The sequence below is a fragment of the Hippoglossus stenolepis genome, chromosome 15 (assembly GCF_022539355.2).
Source record: "Hippoglossus stenolepis isolate QCI-W04-F060 chromosome 15, HSTE1.2, whole genome shotgun sequence".
NCBI lineage: Eukaryota > Metazoa > Chordata > Actinopteri > Pleuronectiformes > Pleuronectidae > Hippoglossus > Hippoglossus stenolepis.
Window position 1 is genome coordinate 12,816,468 of NC_061497.1, and position 18,846 is coordinate 12,835,313.

The window sequence follows — 18,846 nt, forward strand, 5'->3', positions numbered from 1 at the left end:
TGGGGAGAAACGATAGACCCAAGGTATCTAAAGCACTGAGGCTCTGTTTCAACATCCTCAAGCTCGGAGCCATCGTTAAAAAACAGTCATGTTTCTTCCCCAAATACCTTAACCTCCCCTGACCCACACAACTCATCCGATTCCTCTTTCGCTAAATGGAAACCTTAGTTAGTTTATCCTCATATAGAAAACTTCTTCTCACTTCTGATCACAGCCTTTCACAGACGGATCGTATCAGCGATCATGTTGAAATAAATATATATGAAAAAAAAATGAATACAAAATGTGCATTCATGTTCGTATTTTATATTTTAGGTTATATTTATGTTTTTTTAATTTAGAAGAAAGATTATTGAGATGTAAAATATCAAGCCTCGGTTACATTTCTTTGTCATAATAGTTTGATAATGACATCTTAGGAATCATTGCCAATTTAAAAATAAAAGTCAATAGATAGAAACATATTCATTATACTGAAAACTAGAGAGTGCATGTGATCCCAATCACTGAAAATACTGTCACTGTGCAAACTCCAATTTACAGGCAATTCATTTAAAGGCAATTAATGTGCATGTACAGTCATATGTTCTCACAATTATATTCAGGTTTAATAGACATTGCCATTACTTTCATTTTTACAGATTTACACTCCCTAATGTTGGCATCAGCATCAATCCTTATTGTTCGGGCTCTAATCAATGTTTTAAATCTAACTGGTGGAAATGGAATGATTAATTAATTCGGCCGAATATTGTTCATTTCTGTATATTTGATTGATTAAATCAATGCACAGAGTGTTAGCTGTGTTTTCACGGACTTATGTCTGTAATTTGTGGGTTACTGCTGAATGTCAAGTCAACTCTGAAATGACACACGTGCATGTGAGCAGCAGCCTCTGTCCAGCTGCTGTGTTTTCATGCTGCAACAAGCACAGAGCTGACAAATGTAGAAAAATGTCAGTGAGCACATGGTATCTCATGTCATTTGGTCTGGGCCCCGGGGAGGGAACCCTGTGCTTTGTTAGTTCCAGGATAAACACCAGAGTAAATGGCAGCTGATCTGTAATCAGTTTGGCTAAACGACAGCTGCTCTCTCTTTAATGTATTATTACATTTGTTCTGTCCATTCCTGTCCAACGCAACAGCGGTTATCTCTATATGCTGTGTGCTGAGCCTGAGCAAGCGTGACATGTTGATATGAGCACATGACATATCTTTAGTCCTGGCACTAGTGACACTATGTTTCTGTTTGTGTGTGTGTGTGTGTACACATGGCCATCAATACAAGACCACCAGCGCACGGACACCAAATTAGTTTTAGTCTAATGCACTGCCAGTTCAGCTAATGGTGAGACCTGCCTGTAAAGATGGTCGTTATTTCTCATGTCGGGTGTGTACACCACACACACACACACACACACACACACACACACACACACACACACACACACACACACACACACACACACACACACACACACACACACACACACACACACACCCTCGCTGATCAAAGGACAAACTAAAACAAACAGATTATTTTTTCCTCTGCATATCTTTCTGTTTCTTTTTTCCTGTCACCCTCTCAGATTCTCTCCTTCCTCCCACCCAGACCTCATTCTGTCGACTCAGGCAGCTCCACTAACCTGTAGAAGTGTACAAGTTAAACAATGCGTTAGTTCATCTGTTGTCTTATTGCTTTGGGCGAGAAAATACGAGCAGGCAAACGTCAGAGAAGGCATTTAGCTCTGCTGGCTCGCTGGCTATGATGATAACACTCTGCTTTCTTCCTCCACTCTTGTCAGCCTCTGTAGGAGGTTGTTTACGGGACATTCAAAGATATGGATAAATGTATAGTTCTTAAAAAAGTTGATATATAATATTTTTGTGGACCTAAGAAAGTTTAATGAACTCAATGACTGTCATGACACTTTATTCACACTTATAATGAAATGGTCTAAAATAGTGATATTGAATCTGAAGGATGTGATCATTCCAATTTAAATCTGGATTTTTATTTTGTAGTTTATGCATTTCTCAGTGCTCACAGGCAGATATCACAATAGTTAGATGCCAAAAAGCAGGATTATCCTGATCCCCCTGGAAGGGCGGATTCCGACTGGATTTAGAAACATGAAAGGTGATATATATAAAACCATGAAATCATAATCATACAGGCAATAATACGGGAAAATCATTTTACTTATATTTAATCAAATGTACCAAAGTTCTACATCAATGACAAGACCACACACACACAACGAAAGATTGTTTTGATTATTTAATCAATTCAGATTCTAACGTTTGTCTTTTTACTTAGAGTTATGATACTAATTATGCTAAAAGCTAATATGGGAAATTGAAATCACGTAAATAAAATCATACATTTAAATCAACGTGAATTTCTTTATAACATGAAAACAACAACTTTGTAACTTGTACACTTGCAAATGTATACCACTACGCAATATGAAAATATTGTACATGTTTGCGAAGTTTTTACAACTTCACATTGACTTCCATTCATTGTGGACAGCCTAACCAAAACCTTAACCCTTAACTCAACCATGACCAACTCATGTCCAACCTTAACCACAATTCACACCTAAACTCAACCAGGACCTCAGACATTATGTTTTGCCTCATTAGGACCAGGCTTTGGGCCCAATGAGGTCTGGTCCTGAGAAGGTCAGTGTTTATGCTGTAAATAATCCTATAATAGTAATAATAACAATAATAGCTTGAATTTATATAGCACCTTTCAAGAGACCCAAGGACGCTATAGGAAACCAAAACAAGTACACACTCACACACTCACACACTTTTACACACACACACACACACACACACACACACACACACACACACACAGTAGCTTATACCATTTATTTTTAGGTAGTGTTTTCTCTAAGATTTTTCCCCTCTAATAAAACGCAGCCTCTGCTCCGTCACTCTGTGGCCATATTAAAAGGTTGGATATTGACATAGCGCAGCTGACGACAGGAATGCATCTCTGTTTGTCTGCAGAGGTGCTGCTTGCCTGTCACACTTTACAGACCATTAGTGCAGATGGTCCTGAATGTGTTGTTTAGTGGACATCAAAGGCAGTGATTTTGTTTTCCCCAACAACTACTATACTTACTGAATGTACAACCATACTTTCCTGCTCATTTAGCCTCAGCCTGCGTCTTCGAGAACACAGGAAGAGACAAAAAGCAAAGCTGCAGTTGTAAGCATCAAAGTTTGATTTGATTCTGCACCATATTTTGAATACACCTGAATGTGTGGCTTCTTGTTTGTTTACAGTTTGGAGTGTTTATGTGTGTGCTTGTGTGTCTGAGAGAGAGAAATATATGTTTTCCTTCAAATACGACGATTATATGATGAAACAGACACTTAGTTTAATATTCAGAAAACCCACTAAGGTTAGGAAGATTTTTTTTTATCCTATTACAAGTACGACGGTTGTCTCAAAGAAGCTGTCCATGCTGCGGTTACCTTGAATACAGCCATGATCTTTCTTTAACAGAATAAAAGCGGAGAAATCTCTAATGGACGGGAAGAAAGGCAGGACTTTGAAAAGGAAACCTGAGACAGAGATGTTTTGTTACTTTTAAATCAGAAGTGACATTTTTATTCTGAGGGAAGACGTTGAGCCAGCTGATGAAACCGTCTCACTGGAACCGACTGTGAATGATGCAAACACACCTTTTTAATGATGTGAATATTCACAATCAGATTTTTTCTTTTAATGAGTAACAGGTAAGAATAAAAACATATTCTTACTAAATTCTTTTCCTTTTTGATTTTGGGTTCAATGTTCACATTCATGCACATGTAGTAAAGCAGTAAAAATATATTTTAGTAAAGATGTTCCGATACTAACACCAGCATCAGAAATACCTTCTGGTGAGAATGACGGGTCGGGGATTGGGAGTACGCAAATCTATTTACCGATCCGACACTATGTCTTTAAAGTATATTATTCTCATCTAGATAAAACTGTAATTTTACCTTCCCAGAAATCACTTCTTCTTCGCTGCTCCAAAACATCAGTTACGCTCCACTGCCTTATTATTATTAATTCAAAAACATGAATCAACAACAAAACAGACAAAATGTACAAAACTAACACAAACTCCCATCAATACAAACAAAGACTGTAAGCACCATAACAAACCAACATATCATCCGGTCAACCACCCACCAGAAATAATTAAATAGATGAAAAACTAATAAGTAAGAAAAAGTTAATATTTTTCTCTCCATTGATTAGTAAACTTTTCCCATCGCTTTAAATATTTTTCAACATCACCATTTGTATATGCAATTCATCCTTCCAGTGTAGAATGGCGTTTTGCAGCCATTTTAAATTGGTTGATATTTAAAGTATCCACAACCACAGCTTTAAAAATTAAATATTTTTCACGAGATGAAATTACTTGTTTCTTTAACATCGATAATATAACAGAGAAGAAGTCTACCTGAAAACTCAAATCCATTGCTTGCACATCAGCTAGAGCTAGAACTAGACAAAACAAAACACTAGACAACAAGCAAGGACAAACCTCTCTGCTGCACCATGGCTGTTTATCTGATGGTGGCTGCTGCGCTGTGCCGTGCTGTGTTCATGGTTACTGTCTGAACCTCAGCTGAACCTCAGGCTCAGCAACTGCAGCTTCTTTCTCCCCGAGATGCTTCCCACACTCTATATCATCTTTTCCCACAACATCCACGTTTGCTATTTTAGTCTGGGCTTCTTGCATTTTTACAGCACATGCACTCTATCTTGTTGATTCAAGGCTATTTGACATCTCACAGAAATAATACATGACGTTTTTACTGCTCCTGCTTCAAACACAATTAATCATTGAGTATCTAAATGAGACTATGACACAGTCAGACTCAGTCCTGAACTGATTTTGTATTTGTTTCAGACTGAGGGAACAAAACTACAAATGTTTAAGTGAATCCAAACAGCTTAACAGTCCAATATGCATTTTTTATGTGATTTGTTATAATTAAACAAATTCTGTGTAAACAATTATTACGGGCGTGTATAGGCCTTCGTGGTCAATATGTGGAACGTTTGATAAAGTTCTAAATGTCTATGTCCACTTTTGGAATTGATTAAAAAGAGAAAAGAAAAATATACAAATAACAATATGTTTATTTATAAAGCACCTTTCAAAACAGCCAAAGGAAGACAAATAAAAATGAGAAAATAAACGTCAGCGATAAGAGGCAAATAAATACAAATTCTAAAATTGAAGGGACAGCAGATAGAATAATGCAGCATAATTTAAAGAAATGGTTGGAGAAATGGATGGAACAAAACATAAGTAATAGCAAAAAACAATCAAGTAAAAGCCATTTGGTACAAATAGGTTTCTGAGAGAGGATTATAAGGGTGTGTCTCCCGTGTCTACTAATCTTTTTCTACATCTGTTGTGCTCCATGGAAGAGCTTACTAACCTTTTGGTCATTTGAATTTCTATATGGGTTTCTTCGTTTGCTTTAAATTATAGTGCGATACACTGTGCTGTATAATTTACATAGGGGCTTACACATATGTAGAAAATTGACCATAGGATTTATTGTTTAGATGCCACTGATTACACTTGCTCTAGAAACATGCATTACTAGGTCTGATGGGTTTGTACTGATGGAATCATTAGTATGTCGCCAGAGTCTCACTAATATTGCTACACATCAATACGCCGTCATCAGAGCACCCCAGCTACTCACTGTGGGTTTATATGGAAAACGGCATATACAGCAGGAAAGTAGCACATACCCACATATCTTGTTTGGCTGTATATATCCTCCAATTGTCCATGGTTAAACTCCACGACCATGAGCAGGTAAGTAAACAAGTTTGTGGGCATGCGCTAATATGTGTGTGTGTGTGTGTATGAAAGATAAAACATTAGTACGTTAGAGAGGCATTTATTGTAGAAGCACAGAGTGGACACAGTCAAATTGAGAGCCACTGAGTTTAAGATTATGATTTTTCTATTTTTATTTGCCTTTGTCTGTTTATTTCTTTCTCCTCTTCCTCTGCCATCCTTCCTTCCTCCCTCCCTCCTCATCCTTTCATCTATCCAGGGACACTATGCATTAGTATAGAACCTTGGCAGGTGTTTGCTCATTCAAGTGACACGGTTTTATAATGAGAAAAGTGCAAATTTCTGAATATACCTGCCCATATACCTGACTCTGTCTGGATGTGACTATTCTCTTTTTCTTGTCAACATCCCATCTGTGTGTCTGTCTCTGAGTGTGTGTGTGTCGTATACAGAGAGAGAGAGAGAGAGAGAGAAGAGCAAACAGAATGCAACGCTTATTGAAAAGCTTAACGTATATTCTTTATCTCAGCCCCGGCTCAACCTACATTACCTGTTATACCTTTTCCGAGGCGCGCCGGCTTTTTTTTAAATGTAAAAAAGTGCCGTATACTTTATACAATAATTGGCTTGTGGAAATTTCTTCCAGTGACAGAAATGATTTCCTTTCATCAGTTACTACCTGCCATGCCAAATTCAGCGGGAAACCTGCATCAGCCCTGCTTCATTAAATCTTTTGTGAGAAGTGGGTCAGCGAGGAGACAGCGCTCGCCTCTAAAACCCTGTTGTATTTTGCATAGGGACACGTTTTCACCCGACAGCCTGGGAGTATAAGAACAGACACCCTGGTCTATAAGGAGGTGCATATTATTCTAAGGGGCCCATTACAGCTGTCCTTCAAAGTGACTTTGAAAAGCTGCCAGTGTTTGCAGGAATATATTCTCACTGTGATCAGGCATGAATTTCTCTCAAAAAACAATCCTTCTGATTTCCGATTCCATTATAACATATGGTTTCTTTTTACAACTCGGTATTCAAAAGCCATTCTTCTAGAAGAGAAAAAGAATATGCCCGCTGCTAAATGTGAGCTAATTATTCCAATTTGCCTCGGGCATTTTTCTCTGCGCCTCACAAATGATAAGTGGCTCTATTAATAAAGGTGGTAATAACTGCTCCTTTAAATACTGTGCAAACGCAACAGCTTTTTCTTTAATAATAAGAAGTTAAATATTGTAATACAAAGAGAGGTGACAAAGAGAGGAGAGGCAGAATGCTCAAGGTCAAAGGAAAAAGTTTGCTTGTGTCTTTCAGAGGTGATAACTGTTTCTGAAAGCGCTCATAAAATGCCTCCTTAATTCCTCTCCTTTATCCCACCAAGGCCCACACACCATCTCCCTTCTCCTCTTTTTCTTCCTCTCATGTTTTATGGTCCTTGTCTTGGAGAGAGGGGACTTGTTAGGGATCTGTGGAGATTTACAGTCAAGTTTTTTCTATCAGAGAGAACACGGTACCAATCTTCAGGCCGATATGAAAGGATGTTTCACAGAGGCACTCTTCCAGGAAATAAAACAAAAAGACAGCTGTCTCCGAAGTTTAACTTTCCGGCTCGGATTAAGTATTTTTTGAGAGAAAGTTCTGGTATCTGTTTAATAAAAAGTCTGTCAGGCATTTCTTATTTTGTTATTTACTTTGGAAAAACTTTTAAAAGCCCATCCCCTAAATTGCTCAGGCACAGACACTCTGAATGCATCAAAGCTTTCACGGCTGCATACCAGGGAAGTGGAATACTTGACATTCCACAGGCACACACGTATATATGTGCACTTACAAGCAACACACACTCTCGCACAGCCACAAACAGCCGGCAAATTGATTCAGACAGCTGAATATTTGACATCTGAGGACCTGAATGGTTTCATATTCAACAGCTCGGGTGTCTAAAAACGAGTGGTTGGCTCTTAGCTGTTCACCCATAACACTAATCTTAATGTTTAAACAGATTCAATCAATCTGCAGATGGCACAGCACAGGCGGGGATGTCCAGCACAGGTGCAGTGGGAACTTTTGCAAACAGCATCAACATATTATCGCTTTTTCACGGAAAGAGCAGCAGATACTGTGACCACCGACATGTAGAGAGACTGTGTTGTACGAATGCAGCAGCATCGCACTAAAGTGTGTGACGCACTGTTTTCAGGCTGATGGGAAAGTGGCCAAGTCACTGTGACCTTTGCATGGTCAAGTTGTCTTTTCCATGGGCTATAACCAATTTAACTAGAGAACAAGAACATGGACTCAACATTCATTTAGCAACATTAACCAAATAGATGATGGATAACTGCAATTCATATTATTTATGTTTGAGTAGTTTTATTTGCAAACTCTCTTAATGGTCAATGACCTGTATTTCTCGACCAATCAAAATGCAAGCCACATTCACCCAATTACACACGCATATATCGTCCGCTCCATCTATCAAATGCCAGACACATACACACAAACACACACAAACATACACACACACACAGTATTTTTGCTCGGTATCAGTAATTTGGGTTCAGTATCTTGCCAAAGGACACTAGGGTATGCAGACTGCAGGACCTGGACATTAAACTACCGACTCTTACACGTGGAGCCACATCGTCTTTGAATCATGGAAAGAAAAATGTACAATAACACGTATGGAGGAGTAATGGGGTAAATTGAAGAAATTTCCTATTACATTGGTAAAGGTAAAAGCTGTGGGCCCATATTCAAAAATGTTATACAAGTAAAACAAATCATGTTTTTTGTTTGTTTCGTTCGTCATTTTGATTCCTCCAGTGACACAAACCCAAAAAACTAAGAAATCATTATTATGTCCAAGGAGGTTGTTTAATTGTTGGAGGGGTCGGGCATGATCCCAGGAAGAACTCATCCCATTTTTGCAGAGGATCTGAATAAACGGGCAGATCCAGTCATTTCTTTTCACTTTGTTTATCATGGCTAGATACAACGTTAGCCTTGGTTTGACAACAACCTCTAGTTCGGTGATGTAATTATTGGGAAAACTATAAGTGCATATGCTCGACCAGTTTTGAAATAATTTCTTGACAAAATGACCTGCATCCGAAGCTGTTAATCACCGACGCCGGACCCGAGAAGTAGCAAACACGCAGCATTTTATCTGTACCTGCTAAATCAGTCACGTTTTGGGCCAGAGCTACATTATGATCAGGTTTTCTTAATGTGTGGGTGCAAAAACCTACTGATGCTCACAAGGACAGGTGATGCCCCCTGCCATACTCCAGAGGGCAGAAAATTAAAAAGAGGAATGAATGAAGGGAGTTAAGCAGGTTGGAAATGACAAGACAGATGTGGGCGCTGAAGAAGAAACGGGATGGAGTCGGGTTTGCAAATTACAGCAACCGTGTTGAATAAGTGATTTAAATGTCAAACCTTAGTCAGTGCTCACCCATGATGAGTCCACTGCAAATTTAGCCTGGAAAGTAATTATACATAGGTTCTTTCTAGTATGGGAAGAATGAATAAATTGAAACTATGACTCCCTGGAAAATGTCTTCATCCTGGAAATAAAGACACTATCAAGTCTTGAATTACACGGAACCAAAAGAGCAATTTGTAAAGAGATATTAGGCTCTTTTGAATCTCATAAAAGGCAGAATCCCTCTTGCTCAGTGCTCATCTCTTCCTCTCGCTGTTGAAGCACAGCTGAAGTCCCTCAGTGGGAAGTGATGGAAAGGACAAAATCGGCTATTTTCAGGACAATGGCTTATTTGAAATTCAAACAACTCTTCGCAGGCGCCGCGGCACCTTTGAGAGGAGCGAGACAAGAGGAGTCGCTTTCATCCGACTAAACGTCTTGGAGGTGAGACTGAGCCTTGACATTAAACAACAACAGCCGTGAAACCAGCACCACTCAAAGGACCGTAATGGAGTCAGTGGCTGCATTTGTCTTTGTAAGTAATATGTTTATGCAAATGTTCTGCGGCTGCCTTCAATAGAGCCACACATTCTGTGATGGCACACGTGCACACAGACAACAATCTGTTGAATTACACACCAAATATAATCCAACAATTTCTTGCAGGTTTAAATATATAAAGGTTATAATATTATTGTAATCTGTATTATAGCTGTTATAACAAATTTCAATGTTTTGGTCCAAATTATTGCACCAAATTAAAAGTAAATAGCTAAAAACAAACAAACATTGAGTTCATTGAGTCAGCCAGTAACCCAAAATAAAGTAGAAATTAAACTTTTCAATAATAAAACTTTACTTTGACATAAAAAAAACAAAAACAGGTATTTTTCAGCCCGAAAAGTATGCAGAAAGTTGGGGTTGTACATTTGCACAACGCTGTGCTTGTCCTAATCCTTGTCTTTTCCCTCCCAACAGGCAGCACGGAAAATTAATCTGAAACCTACAGTGCTCAAAGGCGTTTGCAGCTGAGACATTGTTCCTTCCTCACACTGCCAGTGGCACTTTGGATACACCACGCCATCTCAGTGCTCCCATCAGCATGTGCATCTGAATTTGCCACGTTCAGCAAGACGACTCCCAGAGCGCTGGCACTTACACACAAACACACACAGACACACACAGATACACACACTCCTATCCAATGCTCATTGACATAATGCACTGCCTAGCCCCCTTTTCCAAAACCATAACCAAAGATTCATCTCTATAAACAGATTCTGCGTGTGAATAGAAACTGTAGACGAGGGCCTTCTGGTTTACGTTTTAGTTTGACCCATCATTTTTTTAGCAGGTTTTGTTTTCCCACAGGTAAACAGTCTGTGTGGAGAGCAAAAAGAGGTGGAACACATTGACCAAAATGCATCATCTTTTTAATTTATCTGTATTCATATATGCAGATAGGTCATAATAAAGATCAGCCAAAATGTTGTCTGGACCTAAAACACCAACAAAAAGTATCGCTGGTTGGGTTTTGTGTGGAGAAACATTTGAATGACATATTAAAAGAAACTAGTTGGACCGTAAACAGTGCACAGGGAACAGAAGATTTGGATATTTGCTGTCTACATTGGAAGACTCGATGATGATAATCGATGGGGTTACGAGATTTATCAACCATTCAACCAAATGCCTAACCCCAACATTTACTCTAAGAATAATCTAAAACCAACTTTAACCTGAACACTAAAACCAAGTCTTAACCCTGAAACACCCCTTTGAAGTTGTGGCGACCGGCCAAGATGCACACGCAGGCACAGCCAACCTAAAAAAGCTTTGCAACTCTGGGGCCTTAGCAACATCCCCTTGCTTTTCCCGATAATAAGAGAGTCCTTGGCTGCTTTCTCATTTCCAATCTCAGAGCTCTGCACTGGAAATGCCATGAAACAGGCCCCCAGGCCGGACCCCTGCTGTGATATGGAATAACCTGCAGAGAACATCAGTTGTTGATTTTGATGTTCAGTGCAGCTTTTTACTGCCACTCGGTCCATAGAAAGGTGGGTAAGTGAATATGTGAATGGCTAAAATTGGAATGATTTGCACATGCATGCATTCACTTACTGTATGTAAAATATATATATATCTACATAAACACAGACAAGTGCAGGCACAGTGTGTGAGCACACAAATGGACGAGGCAGCCCAGTGGGCAGAGGGATAATGGGGGAAGACTGTGTAAATCCCATATGTGCTTAATCCAGACACTTACAAGAGAGTGTGATTCATACTCTATTACACTCGACTAATACAGCTGAGAGACGCACGGGGCACAATCATTTCAGCAGGCATGGACCAACAAAATAACACCCATGAATCCTATTTATGGGGACTTTACTGAAGAGGGTGTGAAAGGTCAGGGATAAACCCTTTGTACTTATTAGCCGTTAAACATTAGTGGCTTTGTGCCACACCCACAATTCCACCGAGTGTGTTTGTGTGGTTACATCACTGTGTCTGTGAATGTGCAAAAAGATAACAAGGATTTGCATCCAATTAATGGAAGGAATTTCTCTGCAGGACCATGAAAGTTTCCGGTGCATAAAGTGTTTGTTATTCAGAGCTTGAAATCTTTTCTGCAGACTGTATTATCCTCAGGTTATTGTCTCACAGGTAGTGAGGTGAGAGATTGTAAAAAAAATTATATATAATATTATATATTATAGTTTATATTAGTTTAATAAAGCCACTCATCTTAATTTATCTCAATGTATTGTATTTTTTATTAAATTATATGCTTTCCATTAGGCACATTTTCAACACTCAACTGGATGATCTCTGTTTATTTGTTGAGTTTTATACTGTCAGTATTGTTGGCATGTCGAGATCAACAAACGTGGATATTTGTGATATTTGACTCTCCTATAAAACGATAAAGCCTTTATTTATCATTTACTCCAGTTGGATCTGTAGCCTAGTCTACTGCAATATTACCTCATGCTGAACTGCAAAATGTGAAAGTAGGTAATTGATTATATGTAAACAACTTAATGCTTTTGCACCATCAATTGCACACAAGGCCGTACTGGCTCTACCATCCAAGGCTCAGGCTGTTTGGGTTTGTTTATTTCGCTGAGATTGACTGTATAACTGTCCAGCGTGAGGTCGAGACAGTACGAGGTGAGAACTGCAGTAAAGAGCACATGCACAGCTGGCTGCGAGGAGCGTGAGTCGGCTGTTTCTGATGATCTAAGTTGATTTCAACAACAATTTCAAAATTTGTATTGAGCATCTTTTGTGCAACAATGGTAACACTGATCATGTTTGTACTTCAGATGCCAGTAAAAATTAATGAATGCCAGGAAAACACCAAAGCTGTTTTTGCCATCAGTAGCCTGCTCCTTGTACCACAACTGATCTTGAAATCTGACGAAATTAATCCGTTGTCATCCATCCACTTGTGCTTTTGAACAATCCAAATACACACTAAGCCATTGTGATTACACACTATCAAACTAGTCAACATAGATATTAAAGTCCCAACTAGCTAATGGCAGGTTATAAATCTTAGTCAAAACAAGCCAGAATGAGAGACATATCTTTCTCACCACCAAGTGTTCTCCATTGCAGAGTGACTGTCTGTGTGTGTGTGTGATTGTCTGAGTATGTGTGTGTGTGTGTGTTAAGGTTGAGAGATAAAATAAAGCCACATACTTATTTATCCTCAGAGGGAAGGTTTTAAAGACTCATGATAACGGGCTTTGTCGTGCGTGTGTGTGTGTGTTTGTTTTCTACACAGTGAATGCACTTGCTGTAAAAACCGAGCAGGACAGGAAAACACAGATCCATGAAATGTGGGACAGACACTATGACACAACAAAGACAGCAACTTATTCAAGTGAAAAACACACAGGATTACAGAAGATTTTTTTCCAACCAGGTTTTGTGGATTTCTCAACCACCACAAATCTAACACAGGAGACATGTGCATCTGTGTCCAACTCACCTTTCTTGTCCCCGAAAAAGAGGGTCTGCTGTGCCGGGTTTGACCACTGGAGGGAGGTGTTGTCATTATACTCCACGCGGCAGGTCATGTTCGCCGTGCCACCCTCCGTCACCGTCATATTTTGAACCAGAGGGTACTGACCGCTGACGCCTGCGAAGTGACACATAAGAGAAGAACAGAGTTAGGAGATGAGGATGCAGCAGGAGCGAGGGAGCGAAAGATACGGAGGTACACAGAGTGAGACAGATGGTGTCATTTTATTGCTGGATTCGTAACGTGGCTTTGTTTGTTTAATACATTTGGAAAACAAAGATTAACACCCTGATTACAAATTAAATGTTCATGCAGGATGGCCGGTCACGGCTGTGTGCTAAATTGGACCCTAACACAGAAGAAACAGGGGGCGTTTAGCCTGCGGTATCAAGCCTGAAACCTCAGCTACGCAGGGAAGGACCAATTAAAAAACACTCTCTGTGGACTCTTCTACATGTGTGTGTGTGTGAGATCCCACATTGACTGAGAGAAACAAAGAGACAAACAGCGTTAAGTCCTGTAATTGTGTGTGACCTCTCAGACAAGCAGCGCCACTTTTCAGCACCACGGACAGGTAACTGCCTGTTTTCAGAACTCTGGACAGCTCACATTTGTGTGTGTGTGTGTGTGTGTGTGTGTGTGTGTGTGTGTGTGTGTGTGTGTGTGTGTCTCTGTGTGAGGGAGGGAGCGAGGCAGAGGGAGCAAGTAAGCAAGTAAATAATAATAACCATAAATCTATTTCTGTCTTCATCCCCAGAGGACAGGTTTTAAAGACGTGTGAATAGAGTCTGAGGTAAGAAAGATTATTCATCCCCAGCTAACACCCCCGTCTTAAACCACAATCCCTTCCAGGGAGGGTTAGGGATCATAAAAACTGAAATCTATATATATTAAGTCAAGGAAAAAGAGAAATGAGAAATATTCAGAAATGAAGTTTTTAAATGCCACAATTTCCATTTCAGTTTAATTCCGCTGATGCCTCTCGATTCAAACGCTGTTTCTGTATTAAATGATTGAACACTGTAATTATCAGCAGCCAATTTTGTGTTTTCCTTACTTCAGCTAATGACTGCACAGGGAAAGATAAATAAACCCGGGAAAAAAAACACTTGTCTGCAGGGTTAGCAGGTGAGGCAAACACCATCAGAGAGACCTGCGGTGAAGGACACGTCGAGAGGAGAGAAGATGAGGTGAAGGAGGGAAGGAGCGGCAGAGAGAGGTAAGTCAAGGAGCACGGGTCATTTCCAGTGTTGATTAAGGCCTCCCGAGGTTAATCATGCATGTGAGAGATAGAGAGGGAAGAGGAGGGAAATGGAGGAAAAATGGATCCGCGCTATGGGAGGCAAGGAATATGTTTTATTCATGAAAGTTTTGCATGAGGCATGATCTGCCAACGATTTACCATTCTCCCGCGCCTGCCCTCGCTCTCTTTATTACTTCCTCTCTTTAAATCACTTACTTTTCCTCCCTTTTCTCACTCACGCAGTTGGGCGACATACAGCCCAGTGTGATACATTTTATTTCCTTTGTGCCGGCCACAAAAGAAAAGTTAATGGTTTAACACCATACCGAATGGTGGCAAATGAGGATTCTTTTTGAGCCGGGTTCTGCAAAATATGACATGGTGTATAATTTCAGTTCATTACTGCAGTGCTGAATGTGACCCTGTGAGATATCGTTGAAAATGGGAGTAACTCCACGCTTGCTTTCAGTATGGTCAGGACTTTACTGATTCCTAATAATACAGTCTTCTAGTTTGTTCTCCAAGTGAAGTGTTGAGTCATTTAATCGTCGCAGCAAAGTGCCATTAGCCAACATGGGTGCTTCCAAAATCTATCTTTCCAGCTATGAAATAACAGTAGCATTTGTAAGACATTTACGTCTTTTACACCAGCATTTGCAGGTATATGAAGGTTTTCTAAACCAGTGTCCACCAGCTAAAAAAGGTGGTTTGACTCCTCTCCCATTGCCAGTAGAGTAATTCAGTATTATCCCCCGCTGGGTCATGTTCAACGTTACGAACGCACAGAAAAGCGAGGAGCACAGTTTCTGCAGTTTAGCATGAGATATGACCGACCAGATGACGATTGAGAAAATCCATAATGCTGCTGTCTATTGAGTAAAGGTGTCAAACCTTAACCCCCTCAACTATTTGTAGCTGTAAAATTACCAATCACCACAAAGGCAAAACATCTGAAATATAGTTTTTTCTCTCCCTTTTCTCCTCTTCCTTTCTTCTTCTAGTGCCTACACAAACTAACAATAGTCTGGGGATTCCTAACCTTGCCTTAGCCTAGCGTCAGCGTCTGGTGCTACACGTCCAGAGGGACTGAAAGGGCCAAAGGGGCCACGATGATGGTTATATTAGAGGAGCGCAGTGGTCTGTGCGCCTAATTGACCAGCGGAGTAGATTCTTCCATTCTCCCCCCTCTGGCCACCCAGACCTGATTTAAATGTATCTCCTGAGGGAAGCAGGCAGCTGCTCTCTTCTGATTTCCATGTCTAAATTTAGGTCCTTCCCTCACTCCACCTCTCCACTCTTTCTCCCACTCTCAGTCTTCTCTCGCTCCATCTTTTCTCCGATCCACATCCATTCCACTGCAGTTCCCTCCTCTCTGTTCCCCTCGCTGCCTCTGTCACGTTTCCTCCTCTGGCTGATCCCTGAAGGGTGACGTTTCCACTTTCTTTGTCGCTCATTTTCATATTCTCTTTGTCTCCCCCGATGCTCCTCGGGCTTTCAGATTTATCTCGATCCTACCTCGGTTCTTCTGCTCAGTTGTGTCTCATGGAGAGAGGGGTGACTCTAATTGCACTCTACGTTGACTGACGTGCCGAGGGTAAGCCAGGTCAGCGTCTGCATGACATTATGAAGCAATGACATAATTCAATTTGCTCTGCCTTATTTGGCTTAATATATATGCCACCTTCAATAGTATACTAACGCAGTTGTGATTGCATTGGGGGTTACAGCAAATCGTTATTTCCTCTAAAGACAAAAAAAAAGATTTTATTTTACCCTCCACACAGCTGTCTCCCTCGATGAGCTGAGTCTTAAGTTTTAATGGGTCCACTCAGTAGCCTCCCTCCCCCAGTATAAGAAATGGCTACTAATCAAGGCTGCCCGCAAATCCTCCGCACAATCATCTGGACTCGTGCCTCCCACCGCACAGCATCCAGTGTCCGGGTATTTCTCAAATACAACAACTCAAAAGGTACAAATGCCAGTGCAGCCAGGAGAGATATTCACAGGACACAAAGGCACTTTCACAGCCACAGAACATATTCCAAAGCAAACTACTAAACAAATAAAAGTGATAAGAGAATTCTGAATGCTTCCTGTTTGCTCTCTGACATGACCTTTCAAGCAAGAGCAGCTGAGTCTACTAACCTTTCTTATTTAGGTATTCAAGGAGCAGAGAAAAAGAGGGAGATGCAGGCAGACAGACGGACAGCCCGGAGCTACTGACCTTTATAGCAGAACTGCGGCTCAACTGAGCTGTAGAGCTATGATGTATGGCTGGGAATACAGGATTACAAAATGGATAGAGCCAGGTCGTGGTTTTGATTAGCTGAGTCACCTTTTAAGCCAGCGGAACATAACCGATAAATGCAGACTTGGGATCACATTACTGCAGATCTAAATTTAATGGATAATTCCGGTTTATTATGGCTCAGGCCTGATGCAATCTTAACCATAATTTCAATCTCTCATGAAAATAAAACGGCAAAATTAATCCTGAAATCTGGCGACAACGAGCGAGAATGAAAAGCAGGAGGAGCAGACAGGCTGTCGACGAGCCAGCAGCAGATTATCTGCCGCATTATCTGGAGACAGAACCGAAAGTTAGCACAGACGTAATGTTGGAAATAATCTGTATTACAAAGATAAGCTGGTACATGAAATGCACATATTTGAAACTACATCTGTCTAATGATTCCAGAAAATCTCTTTCTGTTTGTCTGTGACTCGCATAACTCGACAGCCATTCATATTATCGGCTTCACACTTGACATGTGTATTGTCAAGGGGCCCAAGGAAGTGGAGTGTTGAATTTGGTGCGATTTGGACACGCGATATATTCAATGGTAATAAACTTTGGGTAAACAGACCAGTGCTCTGTAGCAGTGGCGGCTGGGACTCATCAAAGTAAGTGATGTTGTTGATCATGACAACGGGCGCGTTCAACAACAACCGATTATCCATGTCAGGGCTCTACTGAGTCAAACTTCACCAGACTTTGAATATACAGGTGAACAGCTATTTGTGCAGCAGCGGTAGTTCTTCAGGGTTCTGCAGCCGGTCTTTACTCTTCAATTACTGCAGCATCACCACAGGCAAAGCAAACAACCCAGTCGAAAAAACAGGCAGGTTGAGAAACACTAGTATGTGTTACGGAAAAAGATTTACATTGCCTTAAAAGATAATATTTAAAACTTATTTTCAATTAAAGGTTAAAAAACATGATGAAAACATGCTGTAGTCTTTGTTTTTTTTAATCATGTGTTAAAAAACCTGTGTTTGAAACCATACCAGCATCAAAGCCTATACCTCTCTATCTCCTCCCTGACACTGTATAATATGACTTCAAGTGTCTTACTGTTCGTAAAGCATCGCTCTCACGTGATCATGACAGAGATGCAAAAGATTACACAGTACATGAAACATTTGCCATGGCCAGTTAGTGTCTATGAGGTGACACAGGTGGCCACGCAGCTGGGTGCACAAGCCCCTCAGTGTGAGGCAGCTGGGTGGAATGGCGATTGCAGAGACTGTCCAATGGCACAAGATCATCTCAAGATGAATTCATCAAGTGGCCGTGTGTTCTTGACCGGGAAAACGTGTCGACAACCTCCTCGCTGGTTGAGAGTATCAGCAAACTGCCGAAAGTACAAGTGTGCTAGAAATTCCATATTTCTTTCAAGAACCAATTTCAGTTGATAATATGGACGACAAAATGTTTTTAGTAACTTCCTGGAACAGAAGGCAACTTATCAGACGAGTGCATCATCACTCCCTGCCCTCGCTGTGGGGACTCTTCCTCCCACTGTGGCAATTTTCACACAAACTCCTCCCTGTTTCTCGGGAACATGTCACACACTCACAGACACACAGACACACAGACACACACACACACACACACACACACACACACACACACTTTGCAATGACCTTTTTCACGCCTTCTACAGATATGCATCCCAAATCCGTGTCGCACATATCAACATTTTCTAAAGCTATTAGGCCTAACGTGAAAAACGAGCCTCCGGTATTCACATTGAAATTAAATTGCATGTACCTGTGAAAAACAGTAATCGCCAGTGTGACTAAACTATCTATCAGCACTATGGGACTTACGGATTTATATGTAATTTATCTTTTAAACCTCTTGAAAGCAGATGAGGAAGTGAAGCCTGGCTTGACACTTGGCATCGGCAGGTACCCACACATTTGCAGCTTTCATATATCATTAGTCCTCTGTAAATCAGAATATTCTGTGCTGATGAAAAAAATATTTAATGCATTTACAACACTTGCTTGTA

General features: G+C 40.5%; 1 protein-coding gene across 3 annotated transcripts in view; it reads right to left on the reverse strand.

Moving 5' to 3' along the window:
- Nucleotides 1–18,846, reverse strand: part of cadm2a (cell adhesion molecule 2a) — a 202,923-nt gene that overhangs the window by 38,432 nt on the left and 145,645 nt on the right. For all 3 annotated transcript variants that reach the window (XM_035179269.2, XM_035179270.2, XM_035179268.2), the window contains one exon: nt 13,273–13,422. In XM_035179269.2, coding sequence (XP_035035160.1) covers nt 13,273–13,422 — 150 coding nt within the window. The remainder of the gene's footprint in view (nt 1–13,272; nt 13,423–18,846) is intronic.